The following is a 25,859-nucleotide window of genomic DNA, read 5'->3' as shown; positions in this document are numbered from 1 at the left end:
CCAGTAGGCGATCATTAAGCTGTTTATAATTAATTAGTTAATAATTAGGATTCCAAATATATTTAATTTAATACTATGCTTATTTATGCAAGGAAGGGTTTGCAGGATTACTAATTTAAGACTCAATCTGGACATTATGGCCTAGCCCCAAGCAAGGGGCAGCGTATTGTTGAGCTGCCCCTGGAGCGACCTGAAAGAGGGGTTTATGATTTCCAAAGTCACAATCTCCTCCTCGTGTTCTGAAGAGGGATCATACTGCAACAGGCCTAAAGGTGATGTTGCATTTGTTCCTCAGTGTGCCAGTATAATTTCGCTATCGGACATACTGGGGAAATGGAGTCAAGGCTCTGCTTCTTCCAACCCACCTGCTTAGGGCAGTATGTAGCTGCTCTGCAGAGCCTGCTAACTAAACCTCCACATGCTGGAAGCAGCAGTATGGTGGATGAGCACAAGGGAATAAAGGGGCACTTTACGCCTGTGCACAGAATTGGCTACCATCTGGCCTTAAAATAGTATTTCAGATCTCAAGAAACCAGAACTCCTCTTGGGAGCAGTGTCAAGTTTTTGTATAAAACTTGGTATTTGTATGTCAGATTGTATGTTACTGGAGTGGGAACCTGCCATATATTTCAATAAGATCTTGGATTTAATCCATGACCTGTATGTCACTAAGAGATCATTGTCCATTTGTATATTTTTGTAGACTTGGTGATATTTTATTAATTTACAAGAATAAACTTGATTTGTAAAAATTCATTAAATTCTCAAATATAATTTATTCACACTAACTATTTCCATTCCCTGGGTATATAGTTTCACTAGTTTAGCAGATACAGTACAATCTGAATAACCTTCCTTAAGTGTTTTTTCTTTATCTTAAGGGGAGAAAAATAATTATTGTAAAATAACATTAAAGCTATGATGCAAAGAATTAAAAACCTTTTTTAAAAACCTGTTTGAATCAAAGATGGAATTTCATCTTTAAGTGAATTCCCTGCCTATTGTTGGTATGTCACATGTTATGCTCTTTTTATTTATTTTTTTTGTACATGTGCAGTAGCATTTTGTCTCTGGGCATATTTAAACTCTGCTCTGTGACAGTATACTGCAAAATTTGATAAATAAAACCTGATTTTTAAAGAAAAAATGTGCGAAGGCCAAAAGTAGAAGACCATACAATATAGTTAAAAGTACTAAGACCAAATTGTGCTCAGTTTACTCACAAAAGTAACTCCACTGACTTCAGGGAGGCAGGATTGGGCGCTGGGGACCTGATTCTCAATTACACTAAAGCCCTTTTCTACTGCTCTAGCAGTGTAACAGGTCCTTAGAGTAGGCATAAATGTAAATTTGCACACACTTTATGGCCCTTTACTCTGTCAGAACAGCCGTACAGGGACATTAGTATAGTTGAGAATCAAATCCACAGTGTATTGTAAAAAAAATTAACACCAGTAGCTTTGCTATATAAGATAGAAGTACATCTTGTGATAATAAACAGCTATCCTATCAAGCTTATGAAACATATAGCAGCCTATGTCAAATTCTGGGGAACCTTTCTCACGTTTCACTACCTCCACATCAATTAACCACCTCACCATGGCTAGCGGTCCACCCTTTCCTCACATCCTATTGCATTTTTTCCTTCCTAAGTAATAATGGTACAGGTCACATTTTTTTATATCTATATGTACATATTTCCATATCTAAATGAAAAATTGTGTGTTGAGCATGTCAGGGTTGAAGTCTGAACTCTTCTAGATGCAGAACAGGTATGACAAGGGCAATTGCAGTTGAAGATTCCCGTGAGGGTGCCTTCACTGTGACCAGCAGGGTGAGAGGTTAGGCTTTTTCGAATGTGCATTCATTTCTTGGTCTTGCTTCTGAGACTTCCAACAATGATGCCAATTCTGGTGATGTAGTTCACAAGCTGTACTCGTCTCCACTTTGGACTAGCAAGTCACCAAACAGTCATCAACAAGTAAGTATTATAGAGCTGGAGCCTGTTTCTATATAAATCATTGAGAAGGATTACATCCTACTCAGTGCCAATCACAACTGGATTTGAACTTAACATCCTAAAGCTGAAAGATTCCATATCCTGTTACCAGCCATGAGTCATTCAGTCCCTTGCACTTCCAAGTCACACATTTTAAAAAGAGCAACTGCTGTAAACTGTTAGATGTCCCCAGAAACTGTCTCCTGACATCACAGGAATCCAAAATGTTATTCTTGTCCATAGAAGACTTTTTTTCCAAGCATGATATTTTCAGCAGTTTTGATTCCCATAGCATTAATAGCTATTGTCTGATCTGTCTTGGTAGCATCTTAGAGAATGTTTTTTATGTTAGTTGGGTCACCTGTTGGTACAACTTCAGGATCTAAATTTAAATGCATTTAGGTAAGTGGAACAGCCTAAGAATATATAAAAACTCAAGTTGTTAAAGTGGTGTAATGGGTTTAAGTAGTGTTGTCTTATATTTCCACAATTTATAAATATGTACATGTATTGGCAGGAAATGGTTTTCCCATCCCATGACAATCTTTGAAATTTCAAAAATTGTCCTATTCAACGTTGGGATAAAACGGAGACCTTTACAAGTGGTTTTTTTTTACTGAAGAGACAGTGAAAGACTGAGGCCTGGTCTACACTACAGAGTTAGGTCAATGTAAGACTCCCTGCTCCCAGCTGGGCTGCTGCCTGGGCTCCCTGCTCCCAACTGGAATACTGCCCATGCTCCCAGCTCCCCACTGGGAGCCTGGCTGCACCAAGGCTCCCCGCGGGGAACCCAGCAGCTGCATGGACACAGAGCTCCCTGCCTGGAGCCTGGGCAGCTATCAAGCTCCTGGCGAGGATCAGGGAGCCTAGGGGGCAGACAGACTCCCAGTAGGGAGCTGCATGCAGAGCTGAGAGCCTGGGCTCTCAGCCCCACACACCGCCCCTCTTAAGTTGGTGGAAGTATTCCTAATGAGGATGTGCACTACCAACAGAAAGAGGATAGTATGGACATGCCCTGAATGCCCTAACATAGGTCGACTTAAATTTGTAGTGTAGACATGCCCTGAATCACTGACTGCAGAATGGGGGATTAGGACATGCCGCTGGGATGTGGGAGGCCTAGGTTCATTCTCCTACCTTCTGGGTGAGTGCCTTAACCACTAGGCTATTCTGGTGTCTCTTTTGCACTTCTGGCCATAAATTCCATCTTGGACCTGAAAAAGCTTTCCAGTGAAGGTTTCACTGAAACTGGGGAAAAGTGTTGATTTAAATGAATCGGCATTTTCAAGCAAATGTTTAATTGAAAAATTCCTGACGAGCTCTGCACATAATTAACTACTTTGAAGGAGTGGTGTGCAAAGATAGTTCAAATCTGGGAAATGTTTCACCTCAGATAGTGATAAGAGCTCACTCATATAAATGGAAGTTAAACTGGGGTTTCATTACACGGATGGTTGGGAGGGTTTGGTTTTGTTAAGTTTGTAGGCTGAACTTTTTACCTAATGAGAAAGACAGACATACTTGCCATGATCACTCTTGCTCATGCAGGGAAAGTGTAAGTTACGTGCCCCTTCTTACCCCCTTGTGTTCCGGTGAGGATTCAGCACCTGAGGAGGGCAGCTTTAAAATCTGCCAGACTACCTAGGAGCTCTGAGGGTGGAAACTGCTGAGTGGATTCATGGAATTAGTATACCACTAGCTTCCCATGCCCCTACCCTAGACAGTGTCGCCTACGTTTATAGCAATGCTTTCTCCTGTGGACCCACATGAAAGAGAAGAAGTTGTCATTACTGCTAATGAGTGTTCTAGTCACAGTGGGTTTGCTATCATTCTTCAGTAGGCTCTGCGTTCAGTCTTCCACAGTTGTGTGGATCAAGCCAACTATTTGAGTTTCTGAACACAAAAGCTTGTAGGTTTTGTTGCTTGGATATTATGCTGAAAATAAAAAAAAGTTCTCATTTGCACATTTAACTAAAAATATTCTGTACAATTTCTAGATAATTATGCAAGAAGAAAGTCCAGTTAGCTACTTCATCTTATGTGAACCATACACAGTAGAAATGTGAATACCATAAACTCTGCATGTCAGAAAAGCTTAGCACTAGTAAAATAAATATAGCACAACTAAGAAAAGTTCGAGAGCATTATGAGTGTGAACTATTGCCAAATTCTATTTTGTGATACTGATTTAAACTAAAGGTGTTTTTATGAAAGCAGATAATCTACTTTTTGTATATCTCAAAATTCATCAGAATTTAACATGTATTGGCACATGCCTAAATACATATGAACCTTGATTATCTAAATTCTGATTAACTGAAACTCCATTATCTTAAAGTTGGATAAGTCTTCTGAGTTGACTTGAGTTTGGAAATGTTGACATCCTTACGCTCTCACTCTTTTGCAACACAGCACATGCTCCATCAACTATAATGAGACTTAAGCACATGATTTCCTTCTAAGTATATGCTCTGATGAATTGGGGCCTAAGTGCTTAACCATGCAGATAGTGTATAAACTCATCAGAAGAAAGCATAATCCCACAAAGCAGAATAATTATTTAAAATAAAAGTGATTTTTATTCTAGGATAGTGTGTTCAGACATGGAGCCTTTTGAAAATAACGTATTCCCCTATACCTATCCAGTCAATAGACTTTAGTCACAGTTGGGACTAAGCCCACCGTCCTGGGAGGGCCAACCCACCTTATGAAACCATGATGGAGGCGTAACTTTGGGAACAGCGGAATGGGTTATGTGATATGTGCTACAATGGCCTTTGCGCTTCAGAATTTTTTTTAAAATGTTTGTGTTTTGAAATTAATTGGTAAACATCTGGTATGCAGTTCCTTTCTATCCTGTCCAATTTTAGGGAACCTTGTTTATGTTGTCTGTGCCCTTTTACTGCAATGGCTATGTGAGTACCTATAAAAGAAATCCAACCACATCACCTGGCAGGCAGCTAATTAGTGACAGGTGAGTCTAAATCCAACTCCCTTAAAGGGCCATCCCACTGTATGACACGACCTTAAAGTTGTTTAGTTATTTGGCGGTACATTAGCCTGGATGTATCAGCTCTCCCCAAACTATATTCCAGGCCCATGTCCACATCATTCTTAGTGACAGCATCATTTTTGCCCAGGGAGGTCAGTGAGGGTTCATGACTCAGTCAATACATTACAGCTGCCTTCAGAGGTGGACTGGTTGAGGGTTGACCCAGAGATCTCATGAGTGTCCCACCCCCTCGATAGGGAGGCATTGGGCCATTTTGCTCCTGCGCTTGTCTCTACATTTTAAGTGTTCTTCCAGTGTTAACAATGGGGTTAGTATTAGGGGCAAAGAACATTTTTTATATTATCTAGTGTTTAAACTGGTGATGGCCCTTTTAACCATTAGAGAGCACCAGCCAAACCTGCTTCCTAGAGCTGGATGGCTATAGCAGGAGGAGGAGGAAGGCTAGTTGTTCTGTCTTACTAACAGAGTGCTGCACCCTACCTACCTCCTTCTTTCCTGACTTGTGTTACCATTTTGCTTTTCCTTCCATACTTCAGGTTGGTCTTCCCAGCTAGAAGGATATAGAAAAGGAATGTGACACACACTGTGCTTGAGTGGAGGTCAGCCTGTTTCATGCCAAAGCTAGGTGAGAATTAGGAATGTGGGAGTGTCCTTTCCAGAGACAGAAAGGAAGAAAGATCGGCGCCAATAAAACTGTACTTCTAGTCCAACTATGCTCAGCCTTACTGTCCGAAGTGTGAAATGCAGTTTCAAACAAAGTAGTAGTTGGTGAAGTAAAAATCCTCCAGGGCTTTGTCAGGCAACTTGATCACCTTCAGCAGTTTTTGAATAAAAAAACTTGTCTAGGGCTTGGAATTTTTTTTCTCAATTGTATCATAGTGCTAGCTGTAAGTCGCAGGCCCCAGATCTGCATTGGATTAACAACGTGAAGGTTATGCAAATATATTCTAAGTATCAGTAGCAGCAGATCTGTCAAAGCAACAATTATGAACAATTTTGAGCCAGCTCTCTCCATGACTAGGGCTCTTTAGAATGTCAAAATTATTGATGTGGAAAAAATATTGTATAAATTTGCTTTGTTAGCTAAAGAAAATGTACCAGTAGCAACATTTATTAGCCAATTCCACAGAGAGGATAAGAGAGTTTTACATACTGTATGATCTGTGTGTTTATAACAATCTTACAAAATGTAAATCAAATTGCAATATGAGTCAGATATTAAAACACAATTGAATGTGTAGGTGTACAAAGGAATATTTTGTTTTGACAGTCCATTTTCTGTTACTTGCTAAATCACAAATGCATGTTTCATGAACTCCAGAGCTGTGTTTTATACACAGATTAGTGAGCTGAACAATTTAAAATAAATGAAAACTTTAAAACCTTTAGAAATAGTGCACTAAACTGATACTGTAATTTTAAGTAGGGTTTTTTAAATTATCCTAGGTGCAATGTTTATAATTCGTGTTCACACTTTTTTTAGATATCTTGTTAACTGAGTGGAAATTGATAAAATTAACTTGTTTTGTAATAACTCTTTGTGGAAAGATGGCTACTAATGGTTTGGAGTCATGGGTTTGTAATAGGAGCAACCACATAACAAAGCTCTGTTTTAATTTGCTTCTATTAAAACAGTTATTTAATCTGATTTTATGTTATGGACAGAATCTTTACATATTGATCCACACTGCAGACAGCAGTTAATTATTATTGTCTGTACAGTTGGACCAGTGACAGTATGCCAGCACAAAGGAGGAAGGTTCAAGACAGTCAAGGAGACTGAGGGCTTATCTACATTTAAAAGTCTGTAGCTGCACAGGTGCAGCTGTTCTGCTGTAGTGCTTCAGTGAAGACGCTACCTAAGCCAATGGGAGGGCTTCTCCCATTGGCTTAGGTAATCCAGCTCCTTGAGAGGCGATAGTTATGTCAACAGGAAAAGCCCTCCCAATGATATAGCGCTGTCTACTCCAGGAGTTGGGTCAGTATAACTGCATTGCTCAGGGATGTGGATTGAGTGCTCTTTATTCCTCCTCTAAATTCAAGCAGCAGGTGTTCCTTCAAGCATTTGTCTCCTACTGTGTATAGCAAGTAGGGGTTCTGGGAACTTGAGCAAAACTTCAGACTGTGAAAGACCACATTCTCTTGATCATGATAATGTAACTGATCATTCTTGAGCAACCCTGTCCTGATGCTGCATCCTCTTCCCCACTAACATGACCTCACACATCTTCAGAGTTTCCTCTGTGGTTTAATGCTGATAAACCAAGGATGTGATTTATTTTTTTTAGATTATATTGTTTGTACTCTGCGTTTCTTCTGATAATAAAACAGTAGGTATGATGATTGTTGCTCTGTGAATGACCACAGATTCTGCTATTTGTCTACTTATGTACTCTGAAAAAGTGTTGATATATAATTATTGTTTCTTATATGTTTTTGTAATTCATATTCTTTTCATGCATTTCCAGATACATTTACATCTTCTAGATCAGTGGTTTTCAACCTTTTTTTTTAATTTGCGTATCTCTAAAAATTTTTTAATGGAGGTGCGGATTACTTTGGAAATCTTAGATATAGTGTCCGCAGGTTGAAAACCACTGTTGTATGGTAACAACAACCTTTCGTGGACCTCTTAGACATAGTCTTTAGACCCCTGGGGTCTGCGGACTACAGGTTGAACACAACTGTTCTAGATTGAGATCTTACTGTTGTTCTAAACATATTAAAGTCTTACTGACAGTAACAAATGTAAGATTTAGACACTAAAGTTGTTTTTCTGTGTAGAAGTCAATTCTGGCATCTAACATTAGGAGCCTAATCTTGCTCCTATTTAAGTCCAGTTGCAAAATTCCCATTGACTTCAACAGAAGCAGCACTATGCTTTTTAATATGAGGGGTTTTAATAATTCCTTTTTAAACTACTGCCAGAGAAGGAATAAGGAAATATATAAGGATTATCAACTCAAAGTGAAGCTGCTTAGTTGATGAACTAGAGAAAAATACCCATGGATAGGAAAGTGAGTAAGATGTGTAACCCCCTGCCTGATGATGTTGGCAGCAACAAGGACCGGGTTCCATATCTATATATTCCTCTTAAAATTACAGAACAAGTCCGCCTCAAGCTTCCACCCAGAAATCTTGGAAAACTAATTGCCACACCTGGGTCCTCTGAGGCTATGCTTCCCACCTCTAAAGCATTGAATCAGTATATAAGAAAGTTCATTAAGAGGAGAGGGAACACAGCATTAATTTGGGAAAACACTGCAACAGTGACTCAAAATATCCAAACAATAATAAACACCCACCTCCAGTTACCTTGGGTAGTAGTCCTTTGCCTCAGCTTTTAGTGATTTCAGTGAATAGTGGGGAATGTCACTTCTGCCTCCCCTGAATTGTCTTGCACTAGAACACTGTACCTACACGATGTCTAAGGCTGAGCCCCCAAGATCGGTTTATCAGTGATTTCAGTTCTCATGGTCGCTGAGAAGAAACAGGGACTATCAATTGAGTCTAGTCAGCTCTGTCTTTAAACACTGGACGGAGACGGTCAAATGGCATCTAGGACCTTTTGAACAGAGTCTTTACCCCTACATCAGACACCTACATCAATCTTTCCTGCCTTTCACTTGGATCTGGCATCACTACCCCATACTTAGCAAGTGATTATGTTTAGGGTGACCTCTCAATCAGGGCATGTTAAGTACAGTGCTCTGCTCTTCAGTCATACAATAAGGATAGCAATATTTCATTATCCCTGCATTCAACATTGAAGTGAATTTAACACAAAACAGCCAAAATGGATCACTTTGGCAAAGCAGGTAAGTCTCTGAATCACCTAGGCAAAGTAGGTGTGTCCATGCAAATACATTCTCACGTCCTTGCCCTCAGTTCATCAATAGATGGCAGGAGTAAACTCATTCAGATCACTAGCTTGTGAACAGTCACTTCTTTAAAAGTGATTTTACTGCTGTCAGTATAACCTGTTACAAGAGTTAAAGATGATGCAACTGTTGTTTTAACAAATGGCAAATCAATTGTTATAGACTTCAACAGATCAGTTGGTTGCTTATAAGCAATTACAATATCTGCTACTGATGTTCTTACAACTATCTATAACAGATTACTTGTGTAATATGTTTATAACATATATGAATAATGTATTAACTTTTTACAAATAGTTGAAAATAGAATTTTAATGTTTAGTGTGACCATATTATCTAAAATACCGTTGTGGGGTAATGTTTATTGTGTTGGAGAATAAGTTCACAAAGGCACTTTCATAGTGTGCAATAAAAGTGTCCCCATGGAAAGTTAGTGAGGAGTAACTAGCATGCTGTAACTTCACATGTAAAGAAGCCCTAAATCTCTTTAAAAATAAGTTCAGTAACATAGGAGCATAATTTACTACCCTTTATTCAGCAAAACTTTGCAGAACTTATGAAACTAGCAAATACATTTTCTCAAATTACAATGAGGCTCATAATTTTCTACTTTGAAAATTGCCCAAGTAATTACCATCTGGGATCTGAAGAGTCTATTGATTTTGAGTATACAAAAAATGTTTATCTTCTTGACCTTTAATTTAACCAAAAATAGAGACAAAGTTGATTCAGTACTGACATTTAAAATTTTTTATTGGAAAGAATATGCATGCTGTGGAATAAATATAATGTGTTCAACAGACAATTCCTGCCTTAACTATGCTTTTGATTGACTATTAATTAATTAAATTTAAATTTTCCTATTTTAAAAAAGATAAACATTTAAAAAATAGTGTGACCAGTATTGGTTTTTTGGTCTGTCTAGGTGTCAGTGTGATCCCCATTATTGTAGCATCTGAGCACAGGCCACATGGTTCATTATATGAAATCTGGATGTTTGGTGTTGCACAGCTGAAATTATGCTAACAGACTGTGATGGGGTGGACTAGGCCAGAGGCCCCCTGCTGGAGGCCTCAGGGTCCTGCCACAGCCTCCCCCAGAGAGGAACGGACGGGAAGTCCTCCAATCAGATGAACTGTGAATAGTCAGGGGCCAGGAGGGCTGTATAAAAAGGAGCAGCAGAGACAGAGTCAGTCAGTTGCTACCTGGAGCTGGAAGAGAGAGGACTGTGTTTCTGGCTGGCTGAAAGAGCAGCAGGACCATGGACAACTCAGTGTGGACAGGGACTAAGGGAGGCCCTAAGAAGGAGGCCCTGGCTGGCTGCGTGGACTGAGTAAGGACTGAACTCAGGGAGGGCTGCAGGAAGACAGTCAGCTCCAGGGAGAAAGCCTTGGGGTATGGTCCCATCCCTGAGTTGGGAAGGGTAAAGACTGTATGCCCTGGAAGGGGTTTGTTCTGTTCCACCTATAGACAGTGTGTGTGACTCGTCCAGAGGGCTGAGTCACTGAAAACCTGCCGAAAAAAAACATCGACCAAGGGAGAGGGGGCGCTTTCGAGAGGCAGATGCCACCCCGTTCCACAAACGGAGTGACTGCAGGCACACACACTCGACCAGAGGGGCGCTCACAAGAGGCAGGTGCTGATCCTGTTACACACACACCCAGAGCATGGGATGGGTATGTGGGGAATTTATACATCTAAATAAATAAATGCTGAGATAACTGAATCTACAAAGTGATTTTGTCTGAGGCGATTTAAAATCTCAGACAGCTGTGTTTGAGGAGGACTTGGCCAAGAGGTTCTATGAGCATCAATCTTTGGGGCTGGGTTAAATGTATCTTGAAGAAGGGCAGCTGTATTCTGTAGGTACTGTTGGGTGGTGTGAGGAAGAAGAGAGGAAGCTCTGTTGTTTGACTGGAGGCTAGGGGAGAATAACTGAGGTGAGAGGAGGAGGCAACATAAGCTGAGAGGCAGACAGGTCAGAGGTAGGAGGAGGTAGAAAAAAGAATATTCTCTAGGCAAGTATACTCATCTTTAGTTCAGACAATGTGAGATGTTCAGTGTTCTAAATGTTAATTTAGGAAGTTGGCATGTTTTTGAATCTAGAGTCTGCCACTCAAATTCTATGAAGAGTCTTATTTAACTTATACTTGGTCTCTTGAACATAATTTATTTGGGAGTATGTGATTATTAAATGTACAGTCCAGTTCATACAGGGTATCATCAAACAATTACAACCATAGTAATGGGGACCACATAAAGAAATCTTTCCTGAACTCCTCTTTTGATCTTCAAACAACCCCCCAACCCCTCCAAGCTCATCATCAGAAGCAAGCTCCCCCACAGACCAGGACACACCAACACAAAGTAGCACCAGACCCTATCAGAACAACAGATGCAATAGCTGTAGACATAGCTTCACTGTGTCAATGAACAACACCCCCACAGCACACCTTTCAAGATTCATGGGTCCTACGCATGCCTATCACAATATGTGGTGTGCCTCGTCCAATGCACTAAATGCCCCAATAACAGCTATGTGAGTGAAACAAAACAACCACTGTGCTCTTCAATGAACTCTCACAGAAAAATAATAAAAGAGAAAAACACCGTATCACCTGTGGGTGAACATTTTTCACAAAGCAATTACTCTATATCTGACCTCACAGTCCTCATCTTCAAAGGAAACCTGCACAACACCTTCAAAAGACCAGCCTGGAAGTTTACATTCATAACTTTTCTAGATACTAAAAATCAGTGTCTGAATAGAGACACTGATTTATGGTTCATTCCAGCAATCTGTAACACACTTAAGTCCCCCCAGCAAACCCTGCCCCCCTCCATTACTGGAGAGGTGTTAATGAACCACTTCTTCTTCCAGTAGTATCCCACTGGGTGCTTCACTGTAGGTATCCCTGCACCGCTGATTGGAGAACTTTGGTAGCAATGTCCGTTGGTCCCACACATGCACTGTCTCTCCTTGTGCTGCGCCACCAGGCTAGCCAGCACACACTGGCTAACCTTCCTCAGTTCCTTCTCAACTGCCCCTGGAGAGCCATTAGCAGTCCATTAAAACTGTTGTCTTAATCCACGAACCTACACTTAGTCTCCTAGTTCTAGCTGTAATTTTTCCACCTTTTCTTTATTTTATCATTAAAAATTAAAAAAAAAAAAGATTTTTCATTTTTCCCAACCTTTTCTCCCCAATTGGAGACCCTTTTCCCCCAGTGGGGTATGCCCAGTTCTTCGGGCTTCAAGAGACCATTGGCACCAAGGCCATCTCAGTCTGGCCTCCATAGCTCATGGAAACAAACAGGTACCACTGACAAGCCCTCAGACCCAATAGGCACAGGCACCGAGCCATCGGCACCGAAGGACAGTAGTAAGCGCTTGTCTAAGAAGACACTCCCAGTACGTGAGCCTGCATTGGTACTGCCAGCAATGGCTCACCTGGCACAGGATCAGCTAGTGCAGACAAGGTCCCCAGTCCCCTGGCATTAACACCAGGACGATTGGTAAAGGCAGAACTTTGCCATTCAAGAGACCCCTGCATTCCTGATGCATTAGAGTCCCCTCCTCTCGGCCCTGAGCCTCTACCAAGCATGGGAAGTATCCCTGCTGCCTTGCCATGCCCCTCTGCTCTCTAGTGAGGGTTCAGACAGCGAACCTTAAGAGCTAGTGTCCCAGTACTCCTCCCAAGCTCCATATGGTGCTCACTACCAACAGACGCCAAGGATATACCCACAGGTGGCTCCACCACCACCATCCTGGTACGGCCATCCACAGGCGCCATCACCACTGCAATTGTCATATTGGGACCTTTGGATGGCATACCACCATTTCTTGAGATCCAAGCCTCGTCCAAGAACTCTTGAGGTACACTCCTTTGGCCACACCATCCAGGGCTTCAAAATTACCTCAAGTCTTAGAGGAACAGGAAGCCAGTACTGAGGAGAAAGTGACTTCAAGCGCCATATCCTCCTCCTCCTCCAAATGAAACCATCATGCTTTCTCCACCATCTTTAGCAGACAATTTTCATCTCTTTCAGGGACTGGTAAAGAGGGTGGCAGACACTCTCCAGATTCCATTGGAGGAAGTCAAGGATATCCACCATCAACTTCTTTTGATATCCTCCATTTTTTGGTCTCCTCAAAGATCTCCCTCCTGATTAATGAGGCTATTTAGACTTGGCAAACACTGTGTGACAAACCCTGGCGTCAGTGGCCCCAACCTGCAAGCGAGCGGACAAAAATACTCTGTCCCCACCAAGCATTTTGAATTTCTATTCTTCCCCGCGCACCAATTCCATGGTTTTGGACACTGTCAACTCTTGCAGCTGATAACACCAGTCCAGGGCTTCTTCCTACAACACGGGATTGGAAGCACCTTGATCTGTTTGGTAGGAAAGTATACTCCTCAGCCACTCTACAGTTGTATTGCCAACTGTCAGGCCCTCGTGACAAAATAAGTTTACATAAATTACTCGAAAGCAAATGACTTTATTGAAAATATGCCAGAAGCACATTGTGACTCACTCAAGGCCATTATACAGGAGTATAATAGTGTTGTAGTGTCTTTGCCAGTTAGTGGCAAAGACACTACAATCTGCCCTTGACGCAGCTGACGCAGCAGCTAGCTCCAGCTCCACTGTTGTGGTGATGCAACGAGCATCATGGCTTCATTTGTCAGGATTCCCAAAATAGATGCAGTCCACAGCTGAGAACCTTCTCTTTGAAGCACAAAGCTCTTCACTGAGAAGACTGACTCCTCCCTTCACACCCTGAAGGACTTCAGGGCTACCTCCAGACATTGAGCCGTTGATCACTACCCATTAAGCCCCACAATCTAGCCAGCTTTCTATCCACCTTATAGTCCATTCATCCAATCCATACATTTTTTAACTTGCTGTCAAGAATACTGTGGGAGACCATATCAAAAGCTTTGCTAAAGTCAAGATATATCACGTCCACTGCTTTCCCCATATGCACAGAGCCAGTTATCTCATCTTAGAAGGCAATCAAGTTGGTCAGGCATGACTTTCCCTTGGTGAATCCATGTTGACTGTTCCTGGTCACCTTCCTCTCCTCCAAGTGCTTCAAAATGATTTCCTTGAGGACCTGCTCCATGATTTTTCCAGGGACTGAGGTGAGGCTGACCAGTCTGTAGTTTCTGGGTTCTTCTTCCCTTTTTTAAAGATGGGCACTATATTTGCCTTTTTCCAATCATCCAGGACCTCCCCCGATCAGTTGATTCACCTTCCAATCTTCTACCCCAAGCCTCATCGAGACAACAGTGAGGATATATTACTTACCCTGGATTTCAGGAGAGCCCTGGCCTTCTACCTGGAAAGGGCGGAGGCCTTCAGGAAGTCCCCTAGGCTTTTCCTCTCCACAGCAGAAAGATCCAAGGGCTCAGAATATCAGCCCAAAGACTGTCCAAGTGGGTCTCAAACTGTACCACACATTGCTACCAAACCCTCCAGATACGATTCGTACATACTCCACAATGTCAGTCTCCTCATCCATTGCCTTCCTCAAGAATTTCCCTGTCTCAGAGATCTGTAGAGTGGTAATGTGGACGTCAGTCCACACTTTCGCAGAACATTATGCGATCACTTGGGACTCCACTCCAATGCCATCTTCTGCTCCACGGTGTCATCAGTAACTGACCCAACTCCAAAGTCCCGGCCCTCTAAAAGGGGCACTCGTGGGTAGTCCCCTACGATGGAGCACCCATAGGGACACTACTCAAAGAAGTTACTTACCTTGTGCAGTAACAATGGTTCTTAGAGATGTGTGTCCCTATGGAAAACCCATCTTTTGGAGTTCTTGTCTTAACTTTGCAGTAGAGAAGGAACTGGAGGGAGAAGGGTTAGCCTGCATGTGCTGTCTAGCTTTGTGGCCCAGGACAAGTAGAGACCGCGCATGTGCTGGCCCAATGGACACTGCTACCAAAGTTCTCTGATCAGCAGCGCAGGGACGCAGGCACACCTACAATAGAGCATCCATAGGGGGACACATCTCGAAGAACCATCGTTACTGCACAAGGCACATAACTTCTTGAATGCGCCTTTGAAATAGGTTTTAACTATGTATGCTAAACAATGTGTTCCACCTTCTATTTAGCTTTAAGTACATTTCCCAGACTTAAAGAAGAGCTCTGTGTAGCTCAAAAGCGTGTCTCTCTCATCAACAGAAGTTCATCCAATAAAAGATATTACCTCGCCCACCTTGTCTCTCTATATCTTGGGACAAACATGGCTAAAGTACAGTTCATACACATTTAAGATCAAATTTCTGTGGTCTTCATTTGCAGCAGGAAGTTAAGAATGGCAGCTCTTAAATTTGAAAATGTGAACTTCCTCTGCAGTGTTTATTAAAAGAAATTGGATATTTTACACCTCCCCCATTCCCCATTTTTCATTTTGTTACCTGCCTCAGATTGATGGCTAACTTTGGAACCTGGAAAGACAAAATCTAACCTGGGCTGAGCAGTTCTTTCAAAAGTGGGTATATGGACATCGGTTTGTGCATCCTGTGTCCTTTGAATTACAATGGCAGGTTGTTCCTTCTGAGATCTAAAAATGATGAATTCAGGAATTTACATTTAAAGCTGGCAAGTTGGTAAATATGTGTCATTTCATTTCTTTACTTTTGCTAAGATAAACATTATGGTAGCATTCTCTCAATCTAAGATTGTTTAACGACTGGATGTTACTTTAGAGAATGGAGGATTATATATGGAGGGGGGATGTTTTGCTTAAAACAGTCCTAACAGTTTGGATTGAGAAGGCTGAAAGGCTCTAGGAATTAGAAATGGGATACAGAGCCTTTTATTTCTAGGTCACTGGTTTGAATCCAGCACAAATCAATACTGAGTGAAAATCATTGCCATTTGACAGCGAGCTGTTCAGTGACCGAGATGACGTGAGTCAATGATATAAACCAGCTCTAGACAGGTGTTCATTACAGTTGGCACTCATTGGCACCCATGTCGACAATCTCAAAAGGCAACCTCCAGTTAGAGGTATATTAAGCGACATAATTACAGCGTCATAATCGCTAGTGTGCACAGCGCTATGTCGGCGAGAGAGCGTCTCCCGCTGATATAGCTGTCACCAGTTGTTGGGGTGGATTAATTATGTCGACGGGAGAACGCTTCTCCCATCAGCATAGAATGGCTACACGAGAGATCTTACAGTGGCGCAGCTGCATCCGTACAGTAGCACGCTGTGGGGTATATGGTGTAGACATCGTCTAAAGTGCTGCCTAATATTGTATGCTGTTATACAGTTGCCATGCATCACTCCAGGTTGATTACATTTCACTGCCGTGTGAAAGGATCCCTACAGAGCTTTTCTTAGATCCCTACAGAGCTTTTCTTATAAAACAAAACAAAAAACTTCCTTGGGACGTAAGATGTTATGTAAATATAAATCATCATTAGAAATTCTTTAAAGCCATTGTGTTTAGGTAACAGTCTTTCAAGACTGTTAAAACAAATAAGATTGGCAAACAAAGAAGCTTTTAAAAGATCAGATGTTTGGAATATGAGTAAAATAGCCTGAGTAAGCAGCATCAGGATAATTGTAGAGAAGTGGAATGTTGTTTTCACAGTTACAGGGCAAATTGCACTTAACACCCTTTTAATTCCTCTTGATTTGCACCCCTTAGGTGACAGCACTGGTTTCCTACACCTTACTCTGTGTGGTACCAGATGGTCCAGCCACTATGGGACTCAGTCACTGGGCCACAGCCTCTTAATGTAGCAGGCCCATCTGTGGTTGGGACCTGCAAACCTTTTTCTTTCAGGGACCTGTGACTAGTGAGTTGATTAAAGCAACTCAAAAATGGTGTCTTCAGAGCAAAGCATTATTTATTAGGGCTGTCGATTAATCGCAGTTAACTCACACAATTAACTCAAAAAAATCGCAATTAAAAAAATTAATCACGATTAATCCGAGTTTTAATCGCATTGTTAAACAATAGAATACCAACTGAAATTTATTAAATATTTTGGATGTTTTTCTACATTTTCAAATATATTGATTTCAGTTACAACACAGAATACAAAGTATACACTGCTCACTTTATATGAGTATTTTTATTGCAAATATTTGCACTGTAAAATTATAAACAAAAGAAACAGTATTTTTCAATTCATCTCATACAATTATTACACTTTCATGACAAGGAGATTGCAGTACATCTCACACATGTAGAATTTTTTTGTTACATAACTGCACTCATAAACAAACAGTACAAAACTTTAGAGCCTAAAAGTCCACTCAGTCCTACTTCTCTTTCAACCAACAGCTAAAACAAACAACTTTATCTCCCATAAATGTAAACAGTGCTTCCTGCTTCTTATTTAGAATGTCACCTGAAAGTGAGAACAGGCATTCTCATGGGACTTTTGTAGCTGGCATTGCAAGGTATTTACATGCCAGATATGCTAAACATTCATATGCCCCTTCATGCTTCAGCCACCATTCCAGAGGACATGCTTCCATGCTGATGACACTCGTTAAAAAAAATGTATTAAATTAAATAATTAAATTGTCCTTGGGGGAGAATTGTATGTGTCCGGCTCTATTTTACCCACATTCTGCCATATAGTTCATGTTATAGTAGTCTCGGATGATGACTCAGCGCATGTTGTTCTTTTTTAAGAACACTTTCACTGCAGATTTGACAAAATGCAAAGAAGGTACCAATGTGAGATTTCTAAAGATAGCTACAGCACTCAACCCAAGATTTAAAAATCTGAATCTGAAGTGCCTTCCAAAATCTGAGAGGGATGAGGTATGGAGCATGCTTTCAGAAGTCTTAAAAGAGCAACACTCTGATGCAGAAACTACAGAACCCGAACCACCAAAAAAGAAAATCAACCTTCTGCTGGCTGAACAAGAAATAGTACTGAGTGAACTTGTAGGCTCTAAAGTTTTACATTGTTTTATTTTTGAATGCAATTATTTTTTTAACATAATTCTACATTTATAAGTTTACCTTTCATGATAAAGAGATTACAGTACTTGTTTGACGTGAATTGAAAAATACTATTTCTTTTTTTTTACAGTGCAAATATTTGTAATCAAAAATAAATAGAAAGTGAGCACAGTACACTTTGTATTCTGTTACGATTGCAATCAATATATTTGAAAATGTAGAAAACATCCAAAATATTTAAATAAATGGTATTCTATTATTGTGTAACAGTGCAATTAATTGCATGATTAATTACAATTAATTATTTTAATCGCTTGACAGCCCTATTATTTATTCCTTCCTCCCAAGGTACAAAGCACATACAGCAAGAGGTAAAACAATAAAAAGTCTGTACACCTGCATCGTACTTATCCTTAATCTTTGCTTGACAGCTTTTGCAGTTTTTCTCAGCATAGCTACCCCCATCTCTGGCTGGGATAAACAGACTGTCCTGTTCACAGCAGGCTCTCCGTCTGTGTGTATTCCCCTGGCCAGCCTGTCAGTTTTCTCTGACATTCTCTGAGTAACCTCTGGCCACTCACTCAACTTCCACTCTTTTCTAGACCCTGAGTATTCTAATATTTTACCATTCCCTTTGATCTCTGTCATCTCAGCCCTAGCGAAACAGCTATGTCACCACAGTTGGGGTGGAGGAGTCTTTTCTTGGCTATAAACCTAGCTATTATGTTTGAGTGTTTGTTGGGATGAAACTTGGACATTGTTTTACCTTTCCTGCTTGTTCCTCTAACAACCACTTTTGATGTAACTCCATAGGAAGTAACCCATCATAAACTCACACACAGAGGCATGCACCATATTCATAACAGATAATATAGATATTCCCACTTTGTCACATTTCTGATTGGTTTTTTGATTATATTAACATGCTAGTTGGAAAGGGTGCTGGGGGAAAATGATACATTTCTCAGAGTTGTCTTGAATGTAAGTTAAAATATTGAATCTCTGAGTAAGTATATCGAATGAATCACCACTCTTTTCAAGGCTATGAAATCCTATTCCTATTCTACAGAACTTCAGTATACACATTTAATGATGTATTGTACAGTTTTATATTAAGGGTGCTTGTGTGTAGGCAAATAACCTTCATGTAATATTTGTTTATTCCATTTTTCTAGTAGTAAGGAACTGTGATCATAATTTTTCTTGTGATGGAATTTTTTAAATGATTTTTTTTTATGTTCTTGTTTCTCATTTTTCTTTGTTTGGATGAATAAAAGTAGTGGGCCCTTTTCACTTATACTAGCTGAAAACTGGAGTAACTCTGTTGCAGTTAGCAGAGTTGCATTAATGTAAATTTGGTCTCAGAGGAAAACTAGACCCAAGATAAAACTTTGAGAAGTGCCTGAGTCCTGTTTTCAAAGTGACTTATGTGTCTAAGTGTCATTGAGACTTTGGCTCCTAAATTCCTGAGTCTGTTTTGAAAATGGGACTGAGAAGCCTAAGTCACTTACATGCTTCTGCAAATTTTACTCCTATTTTTTTTGTTTGTTTCCTACTTTAAAATGGAAGAAATATTGCACTATTAGCGTTCAGAGTGACACTTCTTATCTGTGATTCTCTTACAGGAAACAGATTCAGGCTCTTCTAGGGCAGTTTAGCCAAACAGAAACCTTGTTAATCTCAGCTGGAGTGGAGCCAGGAATGCTAGATGGAGTTCTTTTGGATGCTGGGTGTTCCTCTATGCAGCTTGATACTCCTGAAAGAGGTTTTTCCCTGCGAAAGGATGGCCCTTTGGATATGAGGATGGATAGTGGCAGGTATGTATTGATCAAACATTTCTTCTCACAACAAGAAATCAATTTCTCAACAACACTCTGAATTTAATTTCCTTTTTAGGTTGCAGAATTCCCATCACACGCCCACATCTAACTCTGCACATACATAATAAATCAGCTTTGTTCTTTTGCCATAGAGGCTCATCTAGTTCTCAGGATTTAGGGCCAGATTCCAATCTCGCTTATTCCAGCATAAAGTGAAGGTACTTCTGGGTTTCAGTGTTGGAAAGTCAGAATTTGACTGTAAGGTTTTCCATATTTAAGGTTAAAAGCAATGATTAATGACAATAATTAAAACAACCATCTTTAATTTTGTTAAGCAGACCATGATGTAGGATATAAATGAAATTGTAACTGAGAGGGTAGTTTAAGTATAAGTGAAGTTCTAACAGATTTCTTTTATCCTTTGTAGCTACTCTGAAGATGGGCATGTGCTAACCTCTACAAAGAAACGGCAGTGAGCCTATCAATTAAATGTCAATGGCAACACTGTTTTCAAGGCATTAAATATTCTACCACTACTTGCATGCTTACTGTAAGCAATTCATTAATGTCATCCTATGTTTCATAGCAAGCAGATCAGAATGACTTACTTTATACTCAAATTAGCAATTAGTTTAAAAAAAATGCCTTTATATTTAATTGATTAGAGTCACTGCTGAGTATAATCTGGAAGGTGGAATGCAATTCTAATAATAAATAGTAATGTTTTCTATGTATATAGCACCTGTCACCTCAAAGGGACCCAGTGCCTTTCATGGGGAATATACCTTATTACAGAAAACACCAAAAATGCAGTCACCTCTGTTGTATGGATGATGGTAATTAACTGAGACATAGCATGCTGCACACCTATAAGGGAATGGGAAATTCTGGCCAAAAATTGTGGGACAAACCTGTATTCTTAGAATATGAGCCATGGTATTATTAATTCCATACGGCTAAATTCAGTGCCTTGCATAATGACAGGTTTCAGAGTAGCCGCCGTGTTAGTCTGTATTCGCGACTGCTACTCTGAAACCTGGTATTATTAATGTTCACACACAGCCAATGGTACCTCAGTTTTTAAGAAACTGTCTCAAAGACTGACACAGTAAACTGCATGATACACAATTTAGTCAACTCTAGTATGAACAGCTGAGATCTTGCTGGGGTTCAAGCCTGTGGTTTCAAGGAATGTAAACCTGAGGTTTTTGCCACTAAAATATCCCTGCTGGCATATGAACTTGCATGATAAAAATAAAGAATGACTGGGATAAAACAGGCATATACTGTATGGTTGAGGATAAATATAGAGGGCAAATAGTATCTTAAGTTTGGTTATTTTCTGTAAGATATTGTAGGGAAATAATAAAATACTGAAAAATATTCTGCCTGTCAGTCCCTTTGTAGAAGAGTCAAGTCTGTGAAATAGTTGAACACCAATGCAGTGTATATAAAAGACCTTGAACGATTTCAATAAAGAAAGTTGTTCAGATGAAAGAAATATTGATGACTATGGGATATTTTGTTTGCCTTTTGGTAGATAGTTACAAATATCCTTTTCTTTCAAAATACTTTTGAATTTAAATTGTGATACCTTTAAGTGACAGTTCAGGAAATTATCTTCATAAGGGATCATTTTTCATAGCACTGCATATAAGGGGAAAGATCCTTGAGATTAGTTCCTCTATATTCTGAGTGAAAACAGAACAAATAATGCAAGATGACTAAAATTAACACATAAGAAATGAGTTCATATTTTGAAGATATCTAAATAAAGGCAATCTTACAGTCTTTTAATTTTAGAAAAATACTTGAACTACAGTTAATCTTTGTCCACTCATTAATGTTAAAAGTTTATGGTAGTACTTGAACTTTCAGCTATTCTTTATTGCTAATTAATGTTAAGAAAGATACTCCATCTGAAGTAATAAGACGGGATTTAAAAGGTAGAAGCTGTTTCCGTTTTCACAGGATTGCTTTCTCTTATTTTAAAACCTGAAAGGCACTTGCATGCAATGTGTGTGTTTGACTTTATGTCTCAATGCTATGAAGCTTCACCTCTTGTCAATGAAAACTGACGTCAGTGAACTAATTGGCTCTTCTTGTGCGTAGGTATCCTGACATGCCCACTGCTGCTGATGTTGTGAATGCTTTAGATCAACAGGCGCTTGCGTCCATCCTGAGAACATACGGGGAGGAGAGGCACGCCAAGAAAATAGCTTCAGCAGTCGTTCAGGCACGCAGCATCTACCCCATCACCAGAACTCAGCAGCTTGCCAGCATTGTTGCAGGTACCCTCATTAATTCTGAACAGTGTCTGAGAGAGAAAAAATATTAATCCCCAAAGTCCCAGAGGGATCTATTTGTTCTTGAAATCATGCAGGATCTAATCCTGTCTATCCTTCTCTGATGTCAGCTTTTTTGTGTTGTTTTGTTTTGTTTTGTGAGCTTCCTTTTTTTTATACTGTGGCTTGCTGATTAGTTTAATAATAGATTTTACATGAAGTGATTTATCATTTTTGCCCACCAAGGTGAAACACTGAATGACAACCATAGAGGGAATTCTTTATCACTACTATTGATAAGCCCTCAATTATCAGATCTACTTTATATTTTTGGGGGTGGGGGTGGTAGTACCATGACATTGCCTAACAACTGAAATAAAATAGATTAGCTCATATCTTTCTTCTAAACAGCCAGCTAATGAAGAGTAAAATGATGCATAGGTTATTTCACTTTGTGAATGTTAACTAGATCAGCCTGAAGGGCTTAATGAAACACTTCATCTTAGTTGCTGTTCACCATAAACCTCCTGAACTAAACGTAGCTAGGAGGTGCTTTGTTGCAGGCAGGAATTGTTTCATAGCTGTGCCCTATGATGAAAGTTTTCCAAGCCAAAATACAATTTCTGTAGCTGCTTAAGACAATTCCATTGGAGAATCCCTAGTCTTGTCAGAAATACATCTAGAGAAATGAAACTCTCGTATCTGTATCTAGGGAAACTGTCTTCTAATGTAATGTATTATGGTTTATGGTCGCTGTTGGCTTATTAATAATGGAGAAGTTCTTAAGTAATCTTAGAACTCTCAAATGAAAGGTTTAACACCATTTTAATAATAAAGGCTGTTTAGGCAAGTTATATGGTGAAATCAGATATACCTGAACTTTAGCCATAAAAGACGGGAAATGATTAAAGCTCTGGAAGAAGTATGAAGACACTATTGCTGTAGAAAGATCACAGTATAAGCATAGTATATGAAAAAAAATGTAATGACAAAGAGGTAGATCAGTTGATCAATATACAATATATAAACCTTAAATAAAACCTGACAATTCTGTATTTAAAAAGTAGCCATTTCCATCTACATTTAGTGGCAGTGATTTAATTTGCTTGTCAGACACATGCTTCTTTCTAGAGCTGTTAATTAAAACAGTATGTCATTGTTTATGTACTTAAAGCAGCTACACTGATGCCATGTTAAATTTTTAATAAGCTATATATCTTAAAAATACTATACAAATTAATATTGCAGCTGTTATGAACTAAATAAAAGTGTCAGCACATTAGATTACCAGTTCCAGGTAAAAGACAATGGTCAAATTTGCAGCAGTGTTGTATCAGTTACCTATGAATCATAGCCGTAACTGTCACTTCTTCTGTCATTTTAAACCCCTTGCTGTATATTATGTAGTTTTGACAGGTATATCAATATGATAACATGTATGCCAAATAAATTTATCAAATGACATTTTATATCAGGATTTTTCCTTTTAGTAAGTACAGTGTCTGTCTACCAACATGTACAAAACACGTATACTTACCAAACATCTCTCTATATAGAATAGGCAACTAATTAAAACTGGTTTAGCCCATTCTTTCAGTCTATGCTTAGGGAGAACTCCCTGGATTTCAGTGTGAATCCGCACAGAGTAAGGAGTTCAGGAGTGGCTCTTATTAAGCTTTTGTTAATTGTTTATACCTTAAGGTATAATGAACAGTATTACATATACGGTATATTGTGTAACAGTATAAGGAATAACGAACAATAGCAGAACTATTTTTTCAGTATTGTGTACACTGTCACTAATAATACACCCATCTTTGTGGTTTTTTAAAGTAATCCATAGTAAATTATTACAATAAGTAATATTTAACATAGCATAAGTGTATGTACAATAATTCAATTATTTTTTATTCCATTTGTAAGCATGATGAAACATACACTATATATCTTAATAGCTATTAGTTTCTCTTTTTTTAATTAAAAAACATTTAATTGAAAAGAAACTGCAAAGTAAGATTTCAACGGATATAAAATATGAACATTTGAGATATGGAGAGAGGGGAAGATCGAGGAGAAATTTCCTTGGCATGCATGCCTATTGGGGTGCTGATAAGTCAGTATTCTCCAAGGCGATGGGCATCATGATTGCATGTCTCAGGGAGAGGGGGAAGAGATTCATATTTTATCTGGTCAATTTCCTGATTTAGTCTGCCATCAGGAAGGGAGCCATGTTATCAATACAAGAAGTTCTTCAGGTCCTCTAAGACCATACTTTGTGATCAGATGGGAAAAGAGTTCTCTATCCCACATCCAGGATCTGATTCATCAAGGGACTTGGCCTCACCCACTTCCTCAGGGCAGAGCAGACAAGGTCAAGGACTAGATCTCGAACCTTTCAGGGAATCCTACTACCTAATTCTAGGAGCTTCCATTGCTTATAGTTCTGATGGTCTCCTGCATGGCCACAGTGGGCCTTACCACACATGAGACCTCTAGGAGCCTTCCTCCTATTGATGTAGAATCTCCAGGAGAACTCCCTCACTTTTCCATTCACTCTCCCTGCTCTCATCCTTGTTGTGGGGGTGTCAACATACAAAAACCCTTACCACAAAGAATCCCCTCACAGCGACTCCTGCAATGCAGATCACCGTGGATGCTTTGCTATCAAGTTGAGGAGCACATATGGTACACAAACATCACTGAGTAAATGGTCCAAATGAGAGAGAAAACAGAACATCAGAGGGTTAGAACTAGCAGCAATTGGCAATACTGTAGTTTAATTCTTCACCTGACATCCAAATCTGTCCTACAAAATGACCGCCATGCAGTGGTTGGCAGGAAACCAGAGCCCGAGGGTCAGGGAACATACTCACAGAATCCTTCTCTAGACAGAACAGAAGAAACTCTAAGTATCTAAGATTTATGTCCAGGGTAAATGAATATACAATTCAATGGGTTAAGCCATCTAATCTTCTGTCTAGAAGGGACAGAAGCCCAGGGAGAGGTAATTAAGCAGATAATTAAAAACTTGATGTTCAGGATTTTGGGGGCTGCACCTCCAAAAGCAAGAAGAAACCAATCGCTTTTTGCAAAGCACTGGAACAAGAAAATATGCGACATTGCTTGAATGAGAGAGAATCTATCTGGAAAATGGATGTACATCCTCCCATCTTTTTCTCAGCTGGTTTGAGTGGCCAAGAAAAATCAGGACGAACAATGCTATTGTAGTCCTTGTAACTACCTATTAGTTTTATAGGCCCTACCCAGATTAGCTAGTCTCCCAAAACTTTTTATATCAGTGGTGGGCAAAACGCAGCCACTGGGAGCTGCAGGTGGCCTTGGAAATGTAAACAAACTGTCTAGCAGCCCACCAGCAGATTACCCTGATGGGCCGCTGGCAGGCCACAGGTTGCCCACCACTGTTCCGTATTAATTCACCATATTTTACCAGATCCCGGATAAGCCTGAGTTAATAGCCAGAAATTTAAAACCTAGGATTTGTATTCACCACAGGCTGATGGATATTTTGTTCCAAACCAGGAAGATATTTACCTCTAACCTTTAATACAAGACCTAGGAAGGGCATGTGGGGTTGTGCCCATGAATGCAGTTCCACAAAAGTAAATGTGAAACATTTGCTTCAACTTTCTGCTGGGAGGCTACCAGAAAGAACTGTGCTGTGATTGTTTAAATGGGCAGGTCACAATACCAGAGGCTCTGCAGTTTTTGCAGGAAAAAGGGAGACTGGCAGGTTTTGACCCTTCTAGAGTCAATAAAGCTATTGATGATGTCTAACCATCTCAAACATCTGGTATCGATAGGTAATCTTACTCTTGATCTTAAACACCCAATGAAACTCACTTTGAAATGTCATTAGAAATCTAATTTACTTTTTATAATTTAAGGTGTCCA

General features: G+C 39.8%; 1 protein-coding gene across 1 annotated transcript in view; it reads left to right on the top strand.

The window, feature by feature from the left end:
- Positions 1–25,859, top strand: part of METTL15 (methyltransferase 15, mitochondrial 12S rRNA N4-cytidine) — a 190,812-nt gene that overhangs the window by 153,348 nt on the left and 11,605 nt on the right. Inside the window, exons 4-5 of the mRNA XM_084631212.1 lie at positions 19,468–19,659; positions 21,775–21,953. Of these exons, the coding sequence (XP_084487338.1) occupies positions 19,468–19,659; positions 21,775–21,953 (371 nt within the window). The remainder of the gene's footprint in view (positions 1–19,467; positions 19,660–21,774; positions 21,954–25,859) is intronic.

The sequence above is a fragment of the Lepidochelys olivacea genome (assembly GCF_965140295.1).
Source record: "Lepidochelys olivacea isolate rLepOli2 genome assembly, chromosome: 6".
NCBI classification, from domain to species: domain Eukaryota; kingdom Metazoa; phylum Chordata; order Testudines; family Cheloniidae; genus Lepidochelys; species Lepidochelys olivacea.
The sequence above is the reverse complement of the archived record's forward strand: the minus strand, read 5'-3'. Positions and strand labels throughout refer to the sequence as shown.